We start from the raw sequence: 24,538 nt of genomic DNA, 5'->3' as shown, positions 1-24,538 counted from the left end.
ACCGCCATTGAGACGCTACGGTTGTTGGTTCGCTCGCACACTCGATACTCGGTCACGTTCGACAGTGGCCGACATCTAGGTGAGGGTAGTGTCGGGAAGGTAACTTGTGTGCTTGTCTCTAACCATTGGTGGTGTGAAAGCTGACCATCCCGACGCGGCCTTCTCCAGTGTACCCACTTTCCGGGATTCGCGCAGGACCGAGCCCCGATCCAGCGCGAATCGGAACGGGGCCCACACGGAATGGTTCGCCATCTTTCGATCCACTGCCCCTCGAAGGGAAACAGGGCCAGGGAGCAGGCTCCGGACAGCAGCAGCAGCAGCAGCAGCAGCACAGCAATACAGCATCGTGGTGCTCAAGACCCGGGCGTCCCGCAAGAGCCGACGCTTTGTTTGGCCAATTTGGTCCCGATAAGTAAAAAAAATGTAAAAATTTGTACGCCATCCAGGTTTACAAGATGCGTGTGACAGGCGCTGGCGCACGTGATTCATTGAAGGCGTGATTGGTCGAGTGCCGATTGCGCCCGAGATTGGAGCGACTGACAAATGCGACAACTTCAGTGAGGTCAGCGCGAAGAAAAAAAAGTGGCCCCATATGAATGAGGAATAACAGCCGTATTTCCGCCTTTTCTCTCGATCGCAAACCACGTACCTCACTTCTCGACACACCTTTCACGTCCAAAATGACCTCCCAAGCTGCCGCGATCCGTAAGAAACCTTGAGAACTCAATCCTCGTCGTTCAACAGCTGATATTTTCTGTCTGCAGCCTCCATCGCCACCCCGGCCGCTGCGCCCGCCGCTGTCGACCAGCAAGCCTCTAAGCCCAAGGTGCGCGAGACCCTCATTCCAAACCTTACGCCCTGAAAACCCCCTATAGAACGAACGCGACACTGACGAACCGTTCTCGTACACAGCCCTGCTGTGTGTGCAAGGAAGAGAAGGCCAAGCGCGACGAGTGCATGCTCTTTTCCAACGCCGCCGACCCGTCCAAGGACTGCCTGTCCACGATCGACCAGTACCGGGCCTGCATGAAGGGGTTCGGCTTCACGGTGTAAATGTTGAACATAATAAATTTAGAAGAGAACCATGCGACGATAGCCTTGTGTGTATAGTACGAACCGAGCATAGAATACGGCGTTGGGGAACAGAAAAAACATCACGACTCTATTATGACACCACTACTTTTGACTACCTATGCGTTGCAGGCCTCGGTCATGTTTTTAATGTCGGACTCACAGGATTGTAGCTCAAGTGTATGTGCCAAGTCGGTCTGAGCCTAATTGAGGTTATCACTCTCTTCGCAACCTAAACATCTCTTATCCTGACCTGATTCTCAAGGTGTTACTGACACTTAATGGCATGCTTGGTGCGGAAAAGGCTAGTCGCCTGATGCTCGCGATGCCATGACTTGCTCGGCAAGAGCCTCCCTGACTGCATTCACGGTTCGGTCAACCTTTAGCCTTTCCCCCTTTCACGCCCATGGCAGAGATGATGAGTTAATAAATAGGCTTCACAATTCCGGGCTTGGCGTAAGTAAAACTGTCAAAAGCCAATCAATGGAAAAAGGCATTTTTCTTCGTTCCGGCGCAGATCGGGGCAAAGCAAAGCTGGTGATGCTAGTCAGCACGGCGAACATCGGTCAGCGGGATTTCCTCGGATGAAGATAGAAGATTGCAGGGATGCGGCACATTCCCCGACAGCACCCCCACCAAATTTTTTCTGCGGGCGATAATGGCACTAAAGCTGCATCCCTTATCGCATCTCGAAAACTCCAATCTTCCTGCTCAACGGACAACGGGTTTGCACTCACCAAACCGCAACGATGGGTCTGGCACAGGCGAAGACGTAAGGCTCACCTTCCTCAGGCCAACCCAGTCATACTTCGTGAGACTCTAACAATTCTGCAGTCGCCGCAAGATCGGCAAGGATCCCAATAACACGAAATGGACTCGGGACACCGACTCTTTTGGCCAGAAGATCCTGCGATCCCAGGGTTGGGAGCCTGGCCAGTACCTCGGCGCGAAGGACGCTGCCCACGCCGTGCATCATACCGCCGCCAATGCCTCGTTCATCCGCGTCGCCCTCAAGGACGACATGCTTGGCCTTGGCTTCAAACAAGCAAGGGACGACAGGGTCACGGGCATGGACGTCTTCTCTGACCTCCTGGGACGACTGAACGGCAAATCGAGCGAGTCCATCGATAAGGAACGCCAGGCCCGTGCGACTCTGAAGGGCACACTCTACTGCGACACAAGATTCGGCCCCATGCGATTCGTCAGTGGCGGATGGCTGGTGGGAGATCAAGTCAAGGACGATCCCATCGCCGAGCCAAAGGAGGAAGATAAGGACGATATCAAGATGGAGGACGTTCCTGCAGCCGCAGCCGTAGAAGTGTCGAGCAAAAAGTCATCCAAGAAGCGCAAAGCCGAGGAGTCGAGCGAAGACGAGTCTTCATCCGAGGACGAGAAGGCGAAAAAGAAGCGGAGAAAGGAGGAAAAGAAGGCAGCCAAGAAGTCGAAGGCCGAGACCGACAGCGAGGAAGCTTTGACGAGCGAGAAGAAGGACAAGAAGCGGAAATCAAAGTCTGCAAAGGATGATACTTCCGATGATACCCAGGACGAGACGGAAAAGAAGTCCAAGAAAAACAAGAAGAAGGAAGAGAAGCAAAGGAAGGAGGCCGAGACTGACGACGAGGACTCGTCCGACGGCAAGGCATCCAAGAAGAAGAAGCGCAAGGGCGAAACCGAAGCTGAGAAGACTGCGAGAAAAGAGGAGAAGAAGCGCCGCAAGGAGGAGAAGCGTGCCAAGAAGGAGTTATCACGGGATTCAACATCGACTCCTAGTGCATCAACGCCAACCGCCAGCGGTACCTCAACGCCAGTGCTTAGAGGCCATCACGCGGTGAGATCGCGGTGGATTGCTCAGAAGAGGATGGCGACTATGGACGACAAGGCCTTGAACGCGGTATGTTTCCTGTCGTAGAGTGATTGTGGCCCCAGACCGTTTGCTAACACATTACAGATTTTCATGGTCAAGTCGCAATCCTAATAGACTAGTAGAATAGACGTTGTATTAATGAAACTTTCCCAGGCGTTGTTGTCGAGTTTCTGTTAAGGCGGCACCAAACTGATACCAATAGACGGCGTGCTGTGCTGCGCCGCCCTTGTCATTGCTGATCTTGTTGCTTGGGAGCAACCATACCGTCCTGCTGACACGTCCAGTTTGTTGTCGAGGTCTCGGAGTTTTTTTCAATCTTTTTGGCTGATCACTTCACCAGGCACAACTATGGGCTGTCCGGTACCCGGCTTACGGAAGATTGGAAGCTGCCGAGCCCCTTCTCGGCACGAAGTTGCCGGTCGGCAACATAAGAGACGACCTGCACGATCCTTTCAGCCCCAATTCTGGATCTTCTTTTGCCTTTTCCTCCCCTGATATTTTGGGTCGCAGTCTCAAGTTCTAACGGTTGCCAAAATTAGTTCACCGCACAGGCAGCTAGCTACCCAACCAGCGGCCACACTGACCATGAGTCGAGTTAATTCGGAAAACGGAGCCTCGTACTCGAAAACGGAACTCTCAACTGGGAGCGGCAGCCAAGGGCCTCGAGCAGAGGCGGCAACTCTTACTGCAGCACAGCAAGCTGCCGCTCAATCACCTTCGATATCCCCCAACCCCATGCCGCCCCAGAATTACTTCGCGACGTGGTACTTTATCAACCTTGGGGCGCTGCTGATCATAGGCAGCCTTACTGTCAAGTCTTCGTCAATCACCCGGCCCAGCAAAATCCAACTCGTCGTTCCCGCCGCCGTCGCCTTCCTCGCGTCAGGCATAGGCACCATCATTATGACGTACGACGTCTGGCCTCGTTCAGGCCACGCACGAATCCTTGGCAGTGCCACGGGATTCTGCCTCATGCTGGCATACGTGATAGTGACCCCTGGCTGGGGCGAGGGCTTGGAAGGCGACTTTGCACGCCTAGCATGCGCACTGAGCGGGTTCCACCTGGGCTTCATGTTGGAATCCGTGACTGGCGGCGCCGGAGGCATCTTGAAACTGCTCGAGGGGGCGAGGGAAGAGCCGGAACCGCCGAGCCGTGCTGCATGGGATAGAGGTACCAAACCACAGCCTTCTGTTGGTGCACCGAGCCTCTGAATGTGCAGAATAGTCCACGGTATGATTCGGCCGATGCCTCCGCTACCGTGCTCGTCTAGGCATGTATAGCTTGTCAATAGTCGACGATTGTCAAACCTGAAGACAAGCTTGGAACAACAGCAAATGGATAGCTACCGTGTGTTTGGCCTAGGTACAAAGTTCCTCCTGTAGACGACGTGGACCAACACATGGACAAAGTTGCGTTCCCGAATACGTCTTCTAGCTAGTCCATATCTCAGGTTCACTAAACGTGATAGTAGCATTTGCCAGCACCAGTCCCGGGGTGAACCGCAAGAGACCAGGCCAGAAATTGGGGAAATACTCATCACCCACTGCGTTCGTGTCCCGACCGTCCTCGACATCGCCGTCTCCCTGGTCCAGGTCGAAGAGCCCCAGCGACGCGTTGTCGGTGAACTGGCCCGGTACAGTGGCCATCCACTGGTCCGTCCCCGCCAGCTCGCCGTGGGAGCTGTTTGCGTGCGGCAGAGGCGGTTGGGCTAGAGTCGCATTGAGACCCAGGATCTTGTACAAATCGGTGCTGAACGGCAGTCCGCCTAGCAAGTCCGGCTTGAATGTGGTCTGGAACCAGGGTTTCTCCGCCGGCGCGGATTCGCTCGGGTCACCCGTGGTATCGTAGGGGTAGATCTTGACGGTCGTCTTGCCCAAGTCAGACTCGGTCCAGTCGAACCGGGCCAGGTGCTTGGGAATGTTCCAGTCTGTCCATTGCATCAGCCATCATCGCTCTATTCTGCGTCCCTTTGGCGAGCAGCAGGGGTGGGCGGACGTACTCGTTCTTCCATTCCAGCAAGTGTACTTTTGACTGACGTATATCCTGCTGACGCGGACATTCTTCTTCTCCTGAACGAACCCCCCCGAGCCGTCGGTTCGGTTGTAATTGAAGTACCCGGGCACGATCAGCAGTTCGTCGTACGGGCCAACAGGGCTCTCTGTGTATCGGATGATCTGGATCATGCCGACAAGGCCCACGTACTTGCCCTCCACGGCTGACGGATACTGTCGCTCCAAAGGCGGGAATGCCTTGACCGGCAACTCGTTTGAGAGCGGGACAAAGGTCAGGGAGTAGACGGTTCCCTTGAGCGTCCATGGCGCGGGCGCGAGTTCGATCGGAGCCGTCGAGTTGTTTTCCCACTGAGCCACTGACAGCCCCGTGAGCATCGTGAGTAGAGATGCGACAGTGAGCTTCATGATGACGGCTAGTTGAGTGCAGGTAGCAAGCAGTATAACCAACGTTTACTCAAAAAGGAGAAGAAGGACCAGCTTGATGGCTATCCAGGACGAAGCAGAACAATCCTACTGGAGGCAAAGGCACTTGTTTTAAACGTTTGGATCCATGTGTGCGTATGTGCTCCATCAACTCATCTTGGGCTTCTATTCATCATAGTGATGGGCATTTTCCTCAGCCTAATTCGGCGTTACGGCGGCGTCTGAGCAGCAGGGATACAAAAGCGACTAGTTTTGTTTCGGTAATAACGTCGCCCTGGACCCCCGGATTCAAGCTCGTTATGGAAACTCATTCATGGACCCGCGGATCACCGTTATGAAGACAGCGGGTCGAGGGCCAGGCTCTGGGGTTGCTGACTCGCAAGGAGCTCTCAACAAGGGTACCCCACAGCTTCAGCTGAGAAGAGTAGACGGGCTAAAGACAAACTGGGCGACAAGAAGCAATACGAACATCAAAGCTGAGCTGAGATGAGTATCTGGGAACTGCGGATGGCAACCGAGCAAATGAATGTGCCTCTTGGCTGTGAAGGTTCCCGACGCCGGCCCCCAATAATGGAAGGGCCATTGCAATATAAAATGGCCGTTTGATTGAGTCTACGCCCAGTAACTTCTTCAAACCATTCTCACGATGCGTCTTTCAAGATCCCTTCTTCTGCCTACAACCTTGGCACTGCCACTCCTGGATTCCATCCTTAACCCTATCACCAACAGCATCTGGTCCACATTGGACGGGGTTGTCCAGACGAGTCTGGGAGGCCTTACGGGCATACTCGGCACCAGGCAAGCTTATGACTATGTCGTAGTAGGCGGCGGCACTGCCGGTAACACGATCGCTTACCGGCTGGCCGAAGCCGGCTTCACCGTCGCCGTTGTCGAGGCCGGGCTATCATACGAAGTCGGCAAACCTATCGTAGGCCCCGCGCCCCTCGGCGATGTCATTGGTGTCGGCTCCAACCCACTCGATACTGTCCCAACCGTCGACTACGGCCTGAAGACAGTCCCACAAGCAGGAGCTGGAGACCGCGAGATACACTACGCGCAGGGCAAGTGTCTCGGTGGCTCCTCGGCTCTGAACTTCATGATCCATCACCGGCCGAACCGGGGAGCTTTGGATGCGTGGGCCGAAGCCGTTGGAGATGACAGTTACACGTTTGACCAGTTTCTCCCCTACTTCAAGAAGAGCTTCACCTTCACCTCGCCCAACACTGTGTCCCGTCTCGCCAACGCGACGACGACGTACGATGAGAGCGACTTCGACCCGCCTTCTTCGAATTCCCCAATCCAGGTGACTTACCCCAACTGGACGCCCGTATGGTCTACATGGGTTGCCAAAGGTCTGGAGGCCCTTGGAATGACCCGAACGGACCAGTACAACAAGGGCGTGCTGAGCGGATACCACTATGCGCAGACGACCATCCACCCACGAGCACAGGTCCGGTCAACCTCAGCCGACTTTATATACGCCGCAAGGGACGCGAAGATGGACGATAAACTCACAGTTTACTTGGGCACACGAGCCAACAAGGTCTTGTTCGACGGCGAAAAAAAGGCCACGGGCGTCGAGGTTGCTGGGGCGGGATTGCTGAAGCACACCATCAACGCAGCCAAGGAAGTCATTCTCTCGGCCGGTGCTCTGCACTCACCACAGCTGCTCATGTTATCCGGCATCGGCCCAGCGCAACATCTGACCAAGCACGGTATCAAAGTCATCGCCGACCGCCCAGGCGTCGGGCAAAACATGAGTGACCATGCTCTATTCGGCCCGACGTACGAAGTCAAGTTTGACACCCTGAACAAGGTCCTGGGGAGCCCCGTAATCCTCGCCGAGGCGGTAACCGACTACGGACTCACGCGAACCGGCCCGCTGACCAGCAACTTGGCCGAGTTCCTGGCGTGGGAGCGGATGCCCAGCAGCGCCAACCTGAGCCAGTCTACCTGGGACCAGCTCCTCTCATTCCCAGACGACTGGCCGCACATCGAGTACCTCCCGGCAGCGGGCCACATCGGCCCCTTCAACATCCCGTGGCTCGACCAACCGCAGGATGGCAGGATGTACGCGTCCATAATCGCTGCGCTGGCGGCCCCCTTGTCCCGGGGCAACGTGATGCTCGCGAGCGGCTCCCCCTTGAGCGCCCCGCTCGTGAATCCAAACTGGTTGACGCACCCGGGCGACGTCGAGGTAGCCGTGGCTATGTACAGACGCACCCGTGAGATCTTCAACACAGAGGCGATTCGGTCCATCCGCGCGCGCGACGTGGAGTACTGGCCGGGCTCGCACGTCGAGACGGACGAGCAGATCCTGGCCAACATCCGGACGAGCGTCATGGCCGTCATGCATGCGTCGTGCACCGCGCGGATGGGACGCCGGGACGACCCGACAGCCGTGACGGACAGTCTGGCGAGAGTCATTGGCGTTGAGGGGCTGCGGGTGGTGGACGCCAGTTCCTTGGCCCTGCTGCCCCCGGGACACCCGCAGGCTTTGATCTACGCGTTGGCGGAGAAGATTGCGGACGGTATCATCAAGGCATCGAAGTAGATTGCAGATCCGTAACCTGCAGACAGTCTTTTCAATAGTAGCTTCGTGCCGCCTCTCAATTTCTGAAATACAGCTTGCCCTAATATCGCCCGGGAAATCTGAAAACTGAAAAGCGGGAAAGAACATCGCTCAGCAACTTTACACTCGGATTCTTTCTCGATCATCTTGCGAACTTGTCTTCCCAACATAGGTTACATCTAACGAGTATGGGAACAGCAAAACCATACAAATTGAGAGTTTGTAGTCAGATACAGAAATTCCTGATTCAGGTAACCAGGTAAGATAAAAATCAACCGTTCTTGGATAATACCTTAGAGATTACATGTACCAGCCACTGAACGAATTCATCACTTTGACGTACTCTGTCTGCAGTAGCAACTCTAGACCAACGAGTCTGTCCAAGTGGTGATCTCGTAACTGGTTCAAATTTAGCTTCCAATGCCTCGAGTCAGCCAATTGCTTGAAACGAGACCTCTGTGTTTCTCCAGGACCCATCTGAATTGATGGACTGTATCTGTGCTAAAACTGGCAATCAATAGCATGCTGAAAAGTTTTGGGACTACTTGGAACTTTTGGTAAGAGCGAAAGAAAGTTCGGCCAACTTCTCTGGCGTGGCATATTCCAGGAAACCAGAACCTGTACAACGAACCCTGAGTGGCTTTGCCCACCTTGGTATCTGGGCTCTCATGTTGCGATTATCTCTCAGCCATGGGAGGAATGAGAGGAAGAGTGTGAGATACTCGCGTCCTTGATGAAACGTCACTCAAAAACATAAAGGACAAGACTTCATAAAGCTTCGAATACAGCGGCTCGAAGGATTACAGACAGGACCTTGGACAGTGGCCGTTGCTGAGTTCTGCCATACCTTGATGGAGACTGAAGCTTAAGCCAAGGTATGAAATGGAACACAGTGCAATGACAGCAGAAGAATTTCTTTCCTTGACCCATGAAATTGCCTCCTCCAGTGGAACCAAAGCGAGGGCTGGGAAGGTTTGCCGGGAGTTGGAACGAACTATGGGACCGCCAGAGCTTACCGTGTTTGTTCCATCAATAAACTTGCAGAAGATGAACTACACATGCCTCTGTCTCCGATTCGGCTTTTCAAGAAATCATACCCTCACAATATCCAACTTCAAATGGAAAGGGATCATGCTCACGAACACCATCCACACTTGACCTGAGCTCAATTCAGTTGATAGTGTCACGAGCAGCTGCACACTCAACCCGCTGTTTCGTGACTCAAGGTACATCAGAGGATATTATTCATTAAGAAGCCTTGGGGAACTGCAAGTCGAGATGATCATCGTCCCCGAGAAGCAGACCCGCTACTGGCGCAACCGCTCCCCTTACCCCAGGGCCAGCCGCACCCCTTCTTCAAGTCCCCCAGCCCCTGAAGCTGACGACGACTGGTCGGGGTCGAGCGAGAACGAAGATGACAGAAGCACTTTCACCTCCGGAGATGGGGAACATCAGTTGCCTCGTCTAACCGCTGAAGCCGGGACCGACTCTAAGTCAGTAAGCCTCTCAGCCACGCCCGCCATCATGACCCCCTCGTCCCCCGGCTCTTTCACAAGCGAGATGGAGCTTCGATCGCCCAGATACCAACGTACCGCCGAAACAAGAGCATCGCTCGCAGAAGAGTGGGAACCTTGGCCCGCCTTGAGGAGATCCATCACTTGGGACCTGGACTCTACGCCTGGCAACCCATCCCGTCCTCGTGTTACTCGGCATAGCACCCTGCCGAGCGACCAATCCACATATATCGACACCCATTCAGCCAGTAACCTCAACGAGCTGTTGGAATTACAAGAGACACGTTCGGAGGAGGAGCCGGGCCCCCGCAGCCAGCGCCACAGACCCGTTCGATCGAATCTCACAGCGGTCGAGCACTCCCGCTCACCCCTTCATAACACCGGAAGCCTCCAGAGCACAGGTCTCACCACGAGAAACAAACCGTATCGCCACCCTTTTGTCACCGGAAACCTCGGCTGCAGCCCCCCCCGCGTCGTCTCCCCTTCCCTACCCTTCCCGCGCCAATACCAGCCGCTCGTACGGTGGTCCCTCAATGTCAGCGCGACGATGGCCTCACAGTCTGATTCCATGCCCGATCTTACCACGGAATCGGAAGAGGATGATGATGACGACGAAGACGAAGACAACGAAGATGATGACGACGACAACAACAATGACCATGATGCCTACTGGGCCAACCTTTCCCACCGCCTCGCCGCCGCAATCCCAGAACCCGAACTTCCCCGGGTTGGTGATCCGGCCACATTCCCCGGCCGACCTTCGGGCGAAGAGATGGTCGTCTTCCGCGAGAGCATGTGGTGCCATTGCGTCATCTGCTGCGACTGGAAGCGCGCCTTCACAAGCAGGCCGCGCGGTGTGTGCCTGAACGCGAGAGTCATGCCCAGGAGCGAGGCGGCGGAGATGAGAGCCAAGACGATGAACGAGCTGGCGCGTTGGCTCCTCGCCGGGATCGTCGGGGTCTGGGTCTTGATGATGGCCGTGGACCTCAAATTGGCGGCGCTTGAAGAAATGCGCTGAACGGAGGGGTGTGAGGTGCTGAGGATGAGAATGGATGATTGCTGCTTCAAGTGGGCCGCCTCTCGCCGTGACGCATCTGGCATAGGCGTTGATATGTATAAAGACCGACTTGTTTGATTATCAGCTTGGTTTCCTGTACGTATCACTGTAACATTGCTCTCTTACAGCCTCCGGGGCTCGGCCGTGCTTCTTTGTGTACCGCACGGCGATGGGCTAGTGGTGGAAATTCATGGAAGTGTAGAAACCGCCGTCTTATTGCCAAGGCAGATACCAAAATTGACATCGAGAAAGGGTATAATGCAGTGCTAGAAAGGAGAGCATAGCACAAACACCGTAGATCCATAGCCGCCAAAGAGTAAGGCCTTCAATACCGCTGCGCCTTGCTGTACCTCCAGAGCAAACTCGCCGCCTCCAACGTCGGCATGGCATTGGGCCGCGAAATCCCCGGCGACCCCTTCCCCACCAGGTGAATAGACCTTTGGAACCTCCTCCTGAAGCGTCTCCAATCGTCGTTTGTGGGCCACGACTCGTAGGGGTCGCCCTCGCCCTCCAAATCGTCTCTGTCGAAGCACTCGTCATTGTCCTCGTCGATGTCCAACGGGTAGTAAAGGAACTCGTTGGAGTGCGGGTGGCGGGGCTGGGTATAGTTGAGCTGCGACTCAATGTCAAACTTGAAGCGGTACCCCTGGTGCACCAGCTGTGGCCGTGACTCCTCCGGATGGCTCATCTGATGTGTGGCGCAGGGCGGTCGGACGTCAAAGTCGAACTGGAATTCTTGGTGCACGACGAAGAGGAGCTTTCTCAACCTTGGGAACTTGGCCAGGCGAGCGAGCAGCGTCGTCATGTTGGATTTGGAGACTTTCCAGCTCAAGACGGGATGGCAGATGCCGGTGTATAAACCATACGACGTCCCGAACGCAAGTCGGCTGAGGTTGTCGCGCACGAGGGAAATCTGACTAAAGAACTGCAGTGTCCGGAGCAGACGCTTCACCAGCAGGTACGGCTCCAGCAACAGGATGTCGCGCGACAGATCGACGTATTTGGTAGTGGCCGACAAAGTGAGAGGCCTGTAGCGCTGTAGCACGAATACCCTCGTCTCATGACACACGGCGCCTAAGGCAGGTGGTGGTTCGTCTCGAACATTGGCGAACATGAGCCCGGCCGCCGCAGGCGTCTTCTGGCTTGCATTCGGCGAGTCCATGGCTTCGTACACACGAGCATCCGGCAGGGCGTATTCCCATATCATCAGCCGTATCTCCACTGGCAGCTTCATGACGGGGAAGGCTGCGCCTGTGACGGTGGCAGGTCTCGAAACACCCGTCGGGGAATGCGTGAACAAGTTCGGAGGCATACTGATTTCTGTGTGACGCCGAGGCCCGCTTGCATCGCAGAAGGGATCTTCAAGGACAGAAGATGCGGTCGGAAACGTGACGGGTGATCTTCTTTAAGGCGGGGGAGGAAAGAGATGATCCTCTGGGGCGGTCGGGGGGAACTCTAATGATCGACGGGTCCGACCACTCGGACAGCTGCCGCGAAAACGGGCAAACAACAAGGGAAGAGACGAACGTTCCCCGACGGGGAGCAGGCTGGCGTTGAAATATAGGACCGCGATACCCACTCGTTTAACGTTTCGACCAGCGGCCCGAGAGATCTCGCATAGATGAAGGGTACGGGTTGTCGTTTCGAGGATCGCGCCGGGATGGGTGGGCGAGGGCTACCAGCTCAGCAGGTTGACGAGTGTAAGTAGTCTGTGGATGGGACAACTGCCAATCGGAGGAGCCAGCTCGGCACGAAGCGAGCAACACTTTTTTCGAATTGTCGGCCGAAGACAGAAGTTTCTTTCGCAAGGTCAAGGAAGAAGGTGAAACGCAAGGAAAACAGATCCGAACGAGCTCCTATTACTTGGAACGAGGGGGGTTGGACGGGATGGGATGTAAGCTGGTTTTTGTGAGCTGCTTAGAGGCTCCTTTATCACACTGGTGAAACTGGGGCTAACCCGCTCATATGATGGCTGTCAGTAAGTCTCTGGCTAGACCAAGGCTAGGCAAGGTCATCTACCGTCCCTGCGGTGCCGTTGGTGTGCAAAAGCAACGTGGGCTGCCGTGGCTGACCACGGCCGGTACGCTACAACAATGGGACTATTGGCCGCCGTAGCTGCCACATCTGGTCGTCGTGCCGGCAGTTGATGACGTGCCGGTGTCAGAGCGGGCGATGCATGTCGACATCCGGACGACTTTCAAAAGGTGCTGTGGCGATATGTGGACGGGGCTCCCGGCGTCTGGCGAGGCATGCTAGAGTTGGAAGCGCAAGCGACAGACGGTCCCATTAATATCGCGCATGAGACCCGGCGGCAGACGTGGCGCGATGCTCAGTTTGGGAAGTCAAGAAGAGGGGCGTCTGGTGAGCCGGTGGCAGTTTGTGATCCCATAAGCTGATAATGACCGACGGGATGGCCTGCGATTGGAACCACCTCCACTATCAATGTGCCGTCATTCGACCCGTCATCCCAACGGCATAGCATGGCGCTGGATTGCGACGCTTGTTGCAAGACTGCAAGGTAAGTAGCCGCGCCGGACCAGCTGGCAGAGGCCTAAGGTGCCAAGACGTTGGCTGGGGGGTTCAGGTCGGGGAAATGGCGGTGGCATCGGAAGAGGGGCGGGCGGTGCGAAAGGGAGCTTGTCGCGAGGGAGGCCGAGAGGGAAGGGAGGAGGAGGAGAAGGGACTCACTGGGAGAGAGACCCCGAGTGGCTCGGCCTGTACGGGGTTGGAAGTTCGTTTGTTTGAGGATTCGAGGGCCGGGCAAACGACACGAATGCGGACAAAGAAGTTTGGGGAAGCATATTGCGCCGCTCCTGTCACCTCCCTCAATCTGGATTTCCGGGCTCCGCTGCCTCCGGTCACGGGTCCAAACTCAATCAATCTGAAGACGTCTTTGATAGCGCACTTGACGGCGGTGCGTGACCGTTTAGTTGCCATCTTCCGCTCGCCTTGTCGGCATCCTAGCCCCTTGCGCGGGGACGTCGTCCAACACCCTTTCGGTTGTCTTTTGGCAACACTTGGGCTCTGCCTGGATCCCGTGGCAGCCTTTCAGCCCTTGTCAACATGGGCGTATCCCCCATGTCGTTTCATTGCAAACGGACAGCCTGGGCCATGTATCCATAGAATGCGCATGTTTCGCTCGATGACCGGCGGACGGACTGGCGACGGATTGGAGGCAAGCTAGGCCCACGCGATGGCTCGAGGGAGGCGTAGAAGAGGGTGTCTTCATTTGTTGGTCGCCGACGCCTTGCTGGACTTTGGATGACGACCGGGGGCCGTCATCTAGTTGGCTCAAATCCGATATGTTCTTCGTCTCACACTGAGTGCAAAATTATGGAGCCGGGCGCCAGAGTGGATATGAGATGCACTGACCAAGTCCGGCACCCTGACATGACAGCCACCGACCGACAAAACCTCGGCAGGTTCCGCGGTCAGAGACTCAAAGGCACCAACATCTCTATCTTTCCGGCAGAATATTTCCCCGATCCTCCTAGCGTTTCTTTGGACCCACTATTGGTCCCCGTGCACGGTAACGACCCATATCGCGATATAAAAAAGAATTTTAGGTCGCGATTCCAACGGAGGGTTTCCTTTTTTCTTCTTTTTTCTTCGTGCGGCTGGCACGACTCGTTACAGTTTCCCCTGTTGCTAGAATTCCTAAGTCGGTGAATTCATGGCGTCAGTCGTGCCCCAGATCGAATTTAATTGCAGCCGGCCTCGTCTTTCACTGATCCCGTCTGCCCCTCAGCGGGTTGGATCGCGATCGTCGGGCCGGACATACTCAAAACTCAGAAATCCTTTAGTGGATGGAAGCAATGCGTAGTACGACTACGTGTGGCAAAGCGTAGCCTTTCAAACCGTGATGCCTACTGAGGCGGTGCTTGTTATATTGCAGCAGAAACAACCCACGACCACATTTCGAAGCAAATTTCAGTTGCACGCAGTGTGTATGCGCGCCTGGTGTTAAAGCTGGCCGTGCATACTACTGAACGTTGCAAAAGCAATGAACTTTTCTCGTATCCTGTTGAATTTTCAATTCCTGATGGCCAATGATGGCGGGCAACATCTCTAGCTATTGCTCTATTCATGATTCTCGTAGCACAGGGCCTCGCGTGCAGAGTTTTTCTCTCTTGATATTCTCCACTGGCCGCTGATCAGATTGTGGTGTGGGCCATTGGCTTCTACTCGCCGGCCTCGTCGCCAATCTTCTCTAGCTTGCCCATCTCTCTCTTTTCACCCGACTCGCCAATGAGGCGCACACGGTCGAGGCGCACCTTCTCGCCGTCGCCGTCACCCTTGGTGACGTAGATGATCAGGCTGTTGATGTTCTGGAACTTGACGAAGCGCAGCCCAATGTTGGCAGTGCCGTCGGCGTTCCAGTCCTTCTCAGTGAGCTCGATGGCTTGCGTGGGAGGGGTGTCGTCGGCTTCGCTAAAGTCGAGGTTGTGTGGCTTGTTCGTGTAGAGGTGGATGGTGCCAGGGCGCATCGGAGCCTCGTCGTCGTCGGCAGGAGGAAGAGATGTGAGCTGCGGCGTCTCTGTTAGCAACGTCGTGACATGTAGGGTCTGTGTCATGCCATACCTGAAGGGTATGGAGCTTCAGCATGGACTGGAAGGGCATGAACAGCAGAAGCTGGTCGTCGGCGCCGCTCTCCACCCAATCCTTCACACCCTCCTTCTTGGTCAGCGCACTGGGCTTGGACGTGTCGAACAGAACGCGGACAGGGCCAAAGTCCTCGTCGGCGTTGAGAAGCTCGCAGCCTCTAGCTTCGACCTGGTCGGTGATGTCGCCGTAGCCACGAGGAAGTCCCGCGCCTCTCCAGCTACCGCCGCTCGAGTTGCCAGAGGCCTCGCCAGAGCTGGAGCCGGTCTCGGAAACCTCCTTGGCCAGCTTCTTGACCACCTCCTGAAGCTTGCGGGGGTCGGCGCCCTGGACCTTCTCGATGGTCTTGCCTTCGCGGAAGATCATGAAGGTGGGGAGCGAGGTGACATTGTAGGCGGCGGCAATCTCCTTGTGGGCCTCGATATCGATCTTGACAAAGGTAACGGCATTCTTGCGGGAGAGCGACGACGAGAGTTGCTCATAGAGGGGCGCGATGGCCTTGCAGGGACCGCACCAGTCGGCATAGACTGAAACCACATTTGTCAGCAGGCCAGATCAATCATTGAGGCGTGAAATAAACTGCAACATGTTTGTCTCTAGCAGTATGTTGTAACAGAGACAACCAATGAGCCAAGCTGGAGGCAAGGGTGGCAAGGCAAGGGAGACGCGTCCATCAAGCGCTGGCGATGGCATCATTGGCGTCATCAAGAATCAGAAAGGGCAGGGGTGCTGTGGCTTCGGGTAGTACTCACAGTCAGCAACGACAATTCTGGAGCTCGACAGGAGCGTCTGGAACTCCGTCGGAGACTTGATGTGAACCGTAGACATATTTGCGGTTCTGAGGATCGCAGGGTCAAGTCGGTGTGTGAGGGTGAAGTTGTTGCTGATGGAATCCAGGAGAAAGCTGCCCCGCGACAAGACGAGACAAGTTACGCTAAGCAGGCAGGGCGACCTCCTCCAGGACCACAGACGGCAGGAGCTTACCTACCCCGCACCATTCCTAAATAGGACTAGCGTTGCTTGTCACTGGCAGCAGTCCATGGAAGCAAACAACTTTCATGATTGTTCACAATTCATTGCTTAGTACCTACATCTACCTCACAGCTGCTTTATCAAATGTGTACTAAAAAAATCCAATACTGTTTTAATTACATTCTTGTATTGGTCCTGTTTGTTGCAGTTTCTTTTACAGTCTTAATGCTCTATTCTTCTTTACTGGTTTACTTAACAAGCAATCTTGCGTATTTAGAGTGGAATGTAAAAGGACAGATGACTTTAATGAACTTGTTATGTTTTGTAACTACAATGTCGCCTCAAACACAAGCTTGATAATGCATAATTTTAAATTAGCCTGGAGTGGAAAGCTCAATAGGTACACTTTTTAGAGTTGATCTGGATTGAAATGAGTTGGTGATATCAGGCTGTCCGAAATTAGAACCTCTTGCAGACCTCTCAATCATTGATCAAAAAGGGGTAAACAGCTGTTCTATTCCTAAAAGTGAGTTGGACAAAGGAATTCTAATGGATGCCACCTTTGGGTATAAAAAACGGATTGAATTCTGGAAACTAGATGTAGAAGATTTCTGTCTGGTAAGCATCAAGTGGCTTCCAGCTGGGAAGAAGTCCAAAGTTTCAACATGGCCGTGCTCTTTGATCCTCTTTTTCTCACCAGTCGTACTCTCTGCCTGGCATGATACCACCATTATAGGTGTAGATGAGGCAACCGACCTGCACCTTGCCACCAACCCCTCCATTTTTACCTAGTGATCAATCGTCAGAGGCGGCAAGATCCCATTTCAAATCACTCGGGAGACTTAAGCCAAGGGTTACTCACAGTTTATATAATTGTCCCTCATCAAGCTGTCGCAGTTAGGCGCAGCGCTGATCTCCCCCAGGGGCCGCCGAATCGACTGTTTCTCGACGTCCGTCTCACAGGCCGCCGCCCATTCCACCTTCAGATGATGATGAACGCTGTTTAGATCCTGGAATTCCATACGCTGGGACTCCATCCCCACCTCCATGTAGCCGCCTCTACCCCTCAACAGCCCGCAAAACGCCGCGACGCTCTTCTCCTGCTTTTGGGAGTCGACAGGGCTGTGAGGGCTGTGGTCGGTCTCGTTGTGACAGATCCTGTCTTGCTCCTCCAGGGAAACCTTGTCTCGTTTTCCGAGGCGGAGGACAAGAGTTTCGACCGATCGCGTCGACGGCTCTACGGGAGGAGACTCCGGATGGGAGGGTCGAGTAGAGGGCGACGGAGTGTAGAAAGTGGTCCAGGGTATCTCAGAGACTCTCACGGCCGACGAGGGTGCCTCTTGGATTCTCCGCGGCGGTGCCGAGGCAATAACAGCAGCTTCTCCGGCTACTAAGCTTGCCGTGAAAGCCACAATGCCAACAAGACGAGCAATGGAAAGGATCAACATAATGTTTGAGGATGGCGTGCTGAAAAGAGCGGACGAGGCAGGGAGCTCGGTAAAAAGAAAGTTTGAAAAGATAGTCGTGGTGGCACTTGGAGATGTGGGTTGAGTTGGCGTCAGATCACCAGTGGAATCCGCGAGATATAAGAAAGGAGACGGGTTGGAGTCAGTACGAAGCAGGTACTCTAGCAAATACCGACGGGAATCCCTTGGAGCTATTAAAGAAGCTGACAAAAACGTTCCATGGGGTTCCAGCATAGGAATTTCGCTTTGTTACCCTACCCTCGGAAGCAAACTTCGTACTTAGGCAACGTTTCCTCTGTACTAGCACAGATAGACAGTCTCAATGTCAGGCTCTACTTATGCATCAAATCATCTACCTATAGCACCATGCTTACTCAACTTCTTTATCTCGCGGCCCCTACTTCTGTCACGTTGCGCAGGCATTCATGCATGGTCCATATAAGTCAAGTACACGTGGACGTCATCGAAGAAGGTTGCAACATTTGGGTGTCATACCGATTTCCTTTTCTGGTTCTCCTCATATTTCTTCGAACGATGACGATCATCATGTTGCTGGGAAACGTTGCTGCTATCTCCAATTTCCGGAATGGAGTTGAAAAACCCGCGGGCTAGTCCACCCAATCGATAGCTAAAAGGTTACTCTACGTTCAACAAACAACTGCTTATTGCCGCATTAACTTGGAGGTGATCAGGACCGATACAAGCTCTTGGCCATTTAAGCCCATAATTTTGTGGGATTGAAGAAACTGTCTGTCTATTAAACAACGGCTTCTGGGGGTTACTTCCGAAGTGATTCCGTTGGATGTCCTGATTCTCAATCGCTTTGTGCGTCGGCCTTCTTACTCCTGAAGATTTTCATGCCCTCTATCTCCGGCAAATCGTCTTGTCCAATGCCCAACTATTGAAGAAGCGTCTTATTGCGGTACACACGTAGCAATGCCTTTTTTATTTCACCCAAGGTAGTGATAGCTAAACCCTACTTTCCAAAAACAGGGGCTGATTCTCGATCCCAGATGGTGTCGTAGTCTTCTAGTGCGAAAAGCTTGACTCCGCGATCCATATCCTCACGGGAACGTCCTGTGGGGCAGATAGACAGGACCGCACCTAAGGGCTCTTTCCCACTTCATCTATCTGACCATGGAGTCATGAAAAGAACCTCTTCGTCTTATTCGAACCTTAAGTCGCCCAAACCAAAGATCTCGTCGGTTGATCTCCCAGACCCCTAAGCAAACGCACAACTAGCTAGCCATGTATGGCAGAACTTTCAAGATATCACTCGTACTGCAAAACGTCAAAGTTTCAAAGGTAAGGAGCAACAGGGCAATGACTGTTGTGATCAAAAAATCAGAGTGAGGTGACTAAGGCACATCAAGGCGAGGCTGGTTATTTCCATTATATCCTGTAAGGTATCTCCAACCAACTGGCTTAATAGCATTTCAAAACCCTAACATAACTCCCTTCTCTATATTCGGCCGGCTCTTAGTCAGAATCAAGCGATCCGGGAAGGCTTGCTCCCTCCTCCATGCATATTCGAGCTGATACAACAACAAAGACCCCGAGGGCTATGAGGAGGGAAAGCCCTCAAGACTCATCCAGGAATGGGCGCCATCCTCGGTGAGAGACGCAAGACGGTAAGTCGTTTCACCTTTGAATTTTCGTAAAAATTTCGAGCATCTGCGGCCTCTGGTTCAACGACACGCATCCACGATATAGTGTACTTTGCGTATTGCAGGCAATTGTGCTTATTCCGAGTGTACCTCTCGCAAGGGCTTCGGTCACGCCAACATGGCCGCTTACATCCGTCTGGCCGCCATCTTCTACCCCTCGGAGAAAGGGTTTCGTGGGTATCCAAGATAGAGAGACCTGCGACGGTGGGTATGAAACAAATTATCAGTGAGAAGAGGTTCCGACCAATCATGACAAAAGTGGTTACCAGGCTCTCTCAAGTCATGGGAAAATCGCAGAGAGGGATGTTGCAAAGTCTGGAGTTCGGGGGAGAAAAACTAGAGAGCCAACCAAATATATGCAGAATTGACCAGTGGTATGATGCACTATGATAACTCGAGAGGGAAAACCCGAACCAAACGCCTCTACTCCCTGTGTCTGCCTGGATATGATACATGCTCATTGCACAAAAGTCAAAGACGTGCGATATCGTGTTAAAGTACGCAAGGATATGTTGGTCCTCCACTTAATCGAAGTAGCTCGGGCGAGCCCTCACCATCTCCATGCCGATGAACTTGGGAACGCGGCCGGGGCTCAGGTGCTTCACGTCCATGACATGCTCCCTGCCAATCTGCTCGACCACGCGCTTGACATCACCCCAGGCGGCGACGTTTCCTATCTCGTTGGACAGTTCCTTGGGATAGTCGTGAGCACCGATAGGGTCCTCGGTGCCGAGTGGAAACAGCTTGGGCGGCAGGCGCGGGCTCGTCAGACAGGACCGGATATCCCACTCCATGGTCTGCATGAGGATGACCTCCTTGCAAGAGGTGAAATGGTCGAGAACCAGATCCAGCCTGGCGATGATGTCGGGCTTGCTCATGAATCTGGTGTGAGGAAAGGCGACACGGACGATGCGCGACATGTCGAGGTTGACCCAGGCTCGGGGCTCTTCACGGACGAAAAGGATGTCCTCGGCGTAGTTGAACCAGAGGCCCTTGTAGGTGCCGCCGAAGAGGCCAAACTCAAAACCGCCAGCCTCGAGGAAGGCTCGGTTGGCCTCCTTGCAGGCGAGGCGGAGCTTGGGCGTCTTATGGGCGGTGACGGTCATCTCGGCCAGGCCCGAGGCCTGGCGCATGGCCACGGCCGGATTGGGGCCGCCGTTGGGGTTCGGGGCGGTGGCGCGCAGGACGCGTGACAGGTGGCCGTCGCCCATGGAGAGGTCGAAAACGCGGCCGGCAGGGAGGGCGAGCTTCCAGATCTTCATGCGGATCTCGACGGGGAAGCTCTTGAACTGGGGGAACTTGGGGATCTTGAGGCGCAGGTGGCGGGAAAGCTTGGACTCGGGGAGGGCAACGCCAAAGTAGGACGAGAAGGCGGCCTTGATAGTGTCTCTCTCATCTGCTTGGTTGGTGTCAGCACTGATGAGCGTTGGCATTTGGGGAAGAGGGGGAGAAATGAAACATGCAATTGTCAAGACATCAATTGGTGTTCTTACTCTCTATCTGCTTGAGCTTGTCCTTGAGCTCAGTGTTCTCCTGGACGACAGAGTCGAGGCGGGCCTGGATAGCCGATTCGGACTCAGGTCGACGGTTGGCCGACTCAGCGGTGACGGCGGCGCGGACGTAACACTGGATGGAGTTCATCAGCGCACTGGCCGCTGCGGCCATGGGATCGGGGGGTGAGTTGTCGGCCATGATGGTATCCATAGGGTCGGAATAGCTGTATGAGATGAGCATGGGCATGAGCCTGAGCAACGGAGCGAGTGAGTGAGAGTGCGTGAGACGAGAGGAGATGCTTACAGGAGCAAAAGCGATGGGACGGATATGAGCCGGGGTGGTAGACGATGGTTCTGTCACGGGCATGTGATGCTAGCGCGGCGCGTCGGAGGCGGGTTTGGCGATGAGGATGTCACGATGCCACGATGCCAAGCCTTTCCTTTGCATCAACGCCGCGACGAGAGATGGGGCGGTGGTCGATAAGAGCTACAGGCACCAGAAGGGTGTTGCAACGGCGCAAGAAGTCCAGATGACGCAAAATGGCAGTAGCACGTGGGTGATGGAACACCTGTCTGCCTGCCCTTGGATGCCTAGTCGCGCGACGGGATATTGATGTTTCCACCGTCTGGGCTGACAAAGGCAGAAGGTTCACTACGCGAGAGAAGGTGAGGTCCGGAATGCGAGGTGAAAGTGGGAGATGTCAAGGAGCCGAGCCAGTGGCACCTCGGGTTGAAGAGAAAGGCCGTCTGGGGGTACATAGGTACCTGAGGTGCAGTGGTAGTAGTGCCGTCAATTGGTTCAATGTTGGTTGGTTGGTTGTTGGAGGAAGGAAGCATTGGCCCGCTTCTCCCCGGTCTCTCTGCCCTTTCCTCAGGCACTAAGGTACCTGCCCACCCACTTAAATAAGTACCAATGCACCTATTTGCGGTGATCAATGTACCTACGCAGCGCAGCCAGCGAGCAAACAGGCCCTGGCCCCTCGCCCCTGTCAGTTGCAGCGGGAGCAAGGGTGGGCGGGCCAAGGCACACACGCGGTTAGTGGAGTTGGTGGGCGGCCGGGAGCGATCAGGAGTGCGACCTTGACGCTATTAGCTCCCGATGGGTGCCGGCGCACAGTCGCCCTTGGGTCAGCACTCAGTACCTACCTACCTACCTACCTTAGGTAGGTAGGTAAGTAGGTAGCTAGGTAGGTAGCTAGGCACTGTCAGGGTAGTTGAGAGCGCGACCTTGAAATGTTGTGATTAATTTACTGCCTCACCAACTACCTACCTACCTACCTAATTAAGTTGACTATCTGTGACTATCCCATCTTGGCCATCCACTTCTACGCCGCACGTCGAAAGCAGGTCACGCCCTATTTGACGAAACACAACATGCAGATGCCCGCGCGCGCGGCCGTCTTCCGTGGATGCAACGCCTGTCATAGATACAATGGCAAACAACAGGGCAGTCGTACTGCCGGAATTATCTAGCACTGACTTTCTATTTCATCCATGCTTTCCATGTACAGCCCTCGTTGAGCCATGCCCACCCGAAGCAATGTCTCATATCGCAAGGGACGTCTCGTACGGATTCGGAGCAATTACCGTGTAGTTCCTCCACCCGCCATTGACCCTCGCAAACTCCGTCGCCTCTTCGTGTTGGTCGAGCGTGAACACTTCGATCTCGCTGCCGCTCTCCTTCCCGATCCTCAGCTGGCCTCCTTCGATCATACTGATCACCTGCAACAGCGTCCGCCTCTCGCACATCCACTTGCCCAGCAGCTTGAGATTCTTCAGGCCGAACTGCGCGTACGGCATCGGTAGCGTCTCGCTCGCGCCGCCGCTGAGAACCACCCGACCCTCGCGCTTGAGCGTGCGCAGCGCGGCCCCGAGGTACGGCGGGTTCTTGAGCCCCCCGGGCGTCCAGTCGTTGTACACGTCCGCTCCCGCGCCGTAGGGTGTCGCCGCCAAGATCGCCGCTGCGTCGGCGTCCTCGTCACCCGTCATCACCACCGTCCGGAGTCGCGCGTTGCCGCCGAGCTTCTCGCGCATCGCCGCGAGTTTGGCCCCGCTGCGGCCGAGCGCCACAACGTTGCAGCCGACGGTGAGAGCGATCTCGACGGCGAGGCCACCAAAGGAACCGCCCGAGGGCCCGACGACGACTGTCTCGGCCACCTTGACGTCGGCTGCCTCCAACAACGCGCCGCCAACGACCGAGTAGTGCGCGATGGTAGACAGCTCGGCCGGGCCGTAGCCCAGCTCGCCCGTGAGGCGCTGCTCGTTCAAGAGGTAGACGTTCTCGAGGGGCACCTTCTGGTACTGCTGCAGCGAGCCGTCGCGCCACTCTCTCATGAGCTTCTGACCCGCGTCGCCTACGCCGCCGAGATGGCCGATCATGACCATGACGTTGATCGGATCATCGCGGCCGCGGGTCGTCGCGTCGACATAGACAAGGTCGCCAGGTTTGACGCGTACGGCGTCTGGCCCGACGGCGTGCACACGGCCGATGGCGTTGGGGTTCGGAACGAAGGGCGGGTGGATGTTCATCTGTGGGAGCTTGCCCGTGTGGCAGAGGTGTGTGTAGGGGACGATGCCCGTCGCGAGGATCTTCACGACGGCTGTGCCCGTCGGTGCTTCCGGGATGGGGAGGTCGACAATTCTGAGGGGCTCCGAGTAGGACGAGAGCCAAAGAGCGCGGTTTCCTTGTGGAGAGCTCATTATTTTGGCAAAGTTTGGTAGTGTAAGTTGGGCTTGGGAAGAGTAATGGGGTCAGGGACCGGGCTGTTCTCGGTCACAATTTTCAATTTGAATAAGTGCCCGCAAAGTTGAACACAAAGATGCTTGGGCCTAGGAGGCCTTTATTCTTTTTAGGAGTTGGAGAGAGGCAGAGGGAAATGTGTCGTGGTTTCTCGGGCCGGATCATGAGGCCGAGTACAGGCTGCGATGTGGAGCCAACCCATTCGTTTAGGCCGTCGCGCCATAAGACGGCGGCCACAGCGACTTGTCCGAACTCCGCTTCTCCTCTCAGTGCGAAGCATCTAGGCCATAGGGTTGGCTGCTACAGCGAGGTCTTGCACAGAAAAACAGGGGTCTTGATGCCTTGCGGCCTCTTGGCTGTCGAGATCGTTCCTCTTTCATTCGAATTAGGCAAGTTGTCACCGGCAAATTCGACCCGCCCGCAAGCCGGCCGTTTTGGACCCACAGGGTCGCCGACTGTGTTCCTAGGACGATCGGCCGGGAGTTGCACCGATTCGCGCGAGCGCCAAACGGATTAAATCACACGAGTCATGGTCGACGAAACGACAGTTGACAACGTATCGCGCCCTCAATCCGGAACTTTTCGGCTCGGTTATACTCTCTCCAACGCTGGTTTCTGCTCTGGGTTCGGTCGGACTTTTCGTGACAGTCCTCATAACTGCCGCTTATGTAAGGCCGTCAACGACATGATATCAGACAGTAATGCTACTAGTGCCTGCGCCTGAGCGTCATCTTTCTTCCTCTTCCTTCGCTTTAGAGTATCATCATGGCTGGCGTGTTTTTCCCGGTAAGCCCTAGCAGTGGGCAGCATGACCTCACTCCTGATCATCGCTATGCGGGTGAAAGGTGCAGTTGCCAGGGAAATTTTCGGGGAAGAGTTTGGCAAGTACAACATATTGTTCAACTTCCCAACGCCATATCTGCGCCCCCAAAGGTCGAGCAACGACACATCAGCAAGCTAAACTGACAAAGACCGCAGGTTGGCCCATCTGGATGTGTCAGACAGCCCGGCTACGGAAGATGTCCCAGCCTTTGATGCAAAAAAAAAAAAAAAAAAAAAAAAAAAAAAAGACAATCGCCAAAAG

General features: G+C 54.9%; 10 protein-coding genes across 10 annotated transcripts; 4 read left to right on the top strand and 6 right to left on the bottom strand.

Annotated features, from left to right (window-relative positions):
• Window positions 1-596: 596 nt before the first annotated feature.
• CH63R_00407 (COX17 protein) lies at window positions 597-1,053 on the top strand (the record flags this gene model as incomplete). Its single annotated transcript, XM_018295382.1, has 3 exons — window positions 597-705; window positions 765-826; window positions 913-1,053. The coding sequence occupies 3 exons, from the start codon at window positions 597-599 to the stop codon at window positions 1,051-1,053; spliced, it is 312 nt and encodes a 103-aa protein (XP_018163744.1).
• Window positions 1,054-1,820: 767 nt separating this feature from the next.
• Window positions 1,821-3,046, top strand: CH63R_00406 (G-patch domain-containing protein; the record flags this gene model as incomplete). Its single annotated transcript, XM_018295381.1, has 3 exons — window positions 1,821-1,843; window positions 1,906-2,962; window positions 3,020-3,046. The coding sequence occupies 3 exons, from the start codon at window positions 1,821-1,823 to the stop codon at window positions 3,044-3,046; spliced, it is 1,107 nt and encodes a 368-aa protein (XP_018163743.1).
• A 1,320-nt stretch (window positions 3,047-4,366) lies between these two features.
• On the bottom strand, window positions 4,367-5,353 carry CH63R_00405 (uncharacterized protein; the record flags this gene model as incomplete). The annotated part of the gene is made up of 2 exons (XM_018295380.1): window positions 4,367-4,863; window positions 4,936-5,353. 2 exons carry the CDS (start codon window positions 5,351-5,353, stop codon window positions 4,367-4,369), a joined length of 915 nt encoding a protein of 304 aa, XP_018163742.1.
• Window positions 5,354-6,017: 664 nt separating this feature from the next.
• On the top strand, window positions 6,018-7,925 carry CH63R_00404 (Choline dehydrogenase; the record flags this gene model as incomplete). Its single annotated transcript, XM_018295379.1, has 1 exon — window positions 6,018-7,925. The coding sequence occupies one exon, from the start codon at window positions 6,018-6,020 to the stop codon at window positions 7,923-7,925; it is 1,908 nt and encodes a 635-aa protein (XP_018163741.1).
• Window positions 7,926-9,221: 1,296 nt separating this feature from the next.
• Window positions 9,222-10,475, top strand: CH63R_00403 (uncharacterized protein; the record flags this gene model as incomplete). Its single annotated transcript, XM_018295378.1, has 1 exon — window positions 9,222-10,475. The coding sequence occupies one exon, from the start codon at window positions 9,222-9,224 to the stop codon at window positions 10,473-10,475; it is 1,254 nt and encodes a 417-aa protein (XP_018163740.1).
• A 364-nt stretch (window positions 10,476-10,839) lies between these two features.
• Window positions 10,840-11,826, bottom strand: CH63R_00402 (uncharacterized protein; the record flags this gene model as incomplete). Its single annotated transcript, XM_018295377.1, has 1 exon — window positions 10,840-11,826. The coding sequence occupies one exon, from the start codon at window positions 11,824-11,826 to the stop codon at window positions 10,840-10,842; it is 987 nt and encodes a 328-aa protein (XP_018163739.1).
• A 2,869-nt stretch (window positions 11,827-14,695) lies between these two features.
• Window positions 14,696-15,944, bottom strand: CH63R_00401 (Thioredoxin; the record flags this gene model as incomplete). Its single annotated transcript, XM_018295376.1, has 3 exons — window positions 14,696-15,040; window positions 15,096-15,643; window positions 15,869-15,944. 3 exons carry the CDS (start codon window positions 15,942-15,944, stop codon window positions 14,696-14,698), a joined length of 969 nt encoding a protein of 322 aa, XP_018163738.1.
• Window positions 15,945-16,781: 837 nt separating this feature from the next.
• CH63R_00400 (exo-1,3-beta-D-glucanase) lies at window positions 16,782-17,536 on the bottom strand (the record flags this gene model as incomplete). The annotated part of the gene is made up of 2 exons (XM_018295375.1): window positions 16,782-16,876; window positions 16,951-17,536. 2 exons carry the CDS (start codon window positions 17,534-17,536, stop codon window positions 16,782-16,784), a joined length of 681 nt encoding a protein of 226 aa, XP_018163737.1.
• A 2,209-nt stretch (window positions 17,537-19,745) lies between these two features.
• Window positions 19,746-20,925, bottom strand: CH63R_00399 (Thioredoxin domain containing protein; the record flags this gene model as incomplete). Its single annotated transcript, XM_018295374.1, has 2 exons — window positions 19,746-20,620; window positions 20,715-20,925. The coding sequence occupies 2 exons, from the start codon at window positions 20,923-20,925 to the stop codon at window positions 19,746-19,748; spliced, it is 1,086 nt and encodes a 361-aa protein (XP_018163736.1).
• A 1,334-nt stretch (window positions 20,926-22,259) lies between these two features.
• Window positions 22,260-23,414, bottom strand: CH63R_00398 (Isopropanol dehydrogenase; the record flags this gene model as incomplete). Its single annotated transcript, XM_018295373.1, has 1 exon — window positions 22,260-23,414. One exon carries the CDS (start codon window positions 23,412-23,414, stop codon window positions 22,260-22,262), a length of 1,155 nt encoding a protein of 384 aa, XP_018163735.1.
• Between the last annotated feature and the right edge of the window lie 1,124 nt (window positions 23,415-24,538).

The sequence above is a fragment of the Colletotrichum higginsianum genome, chromosome 1 (assembly GCF_001672515.1).
Source record: "Colletotrichum higginsianum IMI 349063 chromosome 1, whole genome shotgun sequence".
Lineage (NCBI taxonomy): Eukaryota > Fungi > Ascomycota > Sordariomycetes > Glomerellales > Glomerellaceae > Colletotrichum > Colletotrichum higginsianum.
This window is presented reverse-complemented; position numbering and strand designations above follow the sequence as displayed.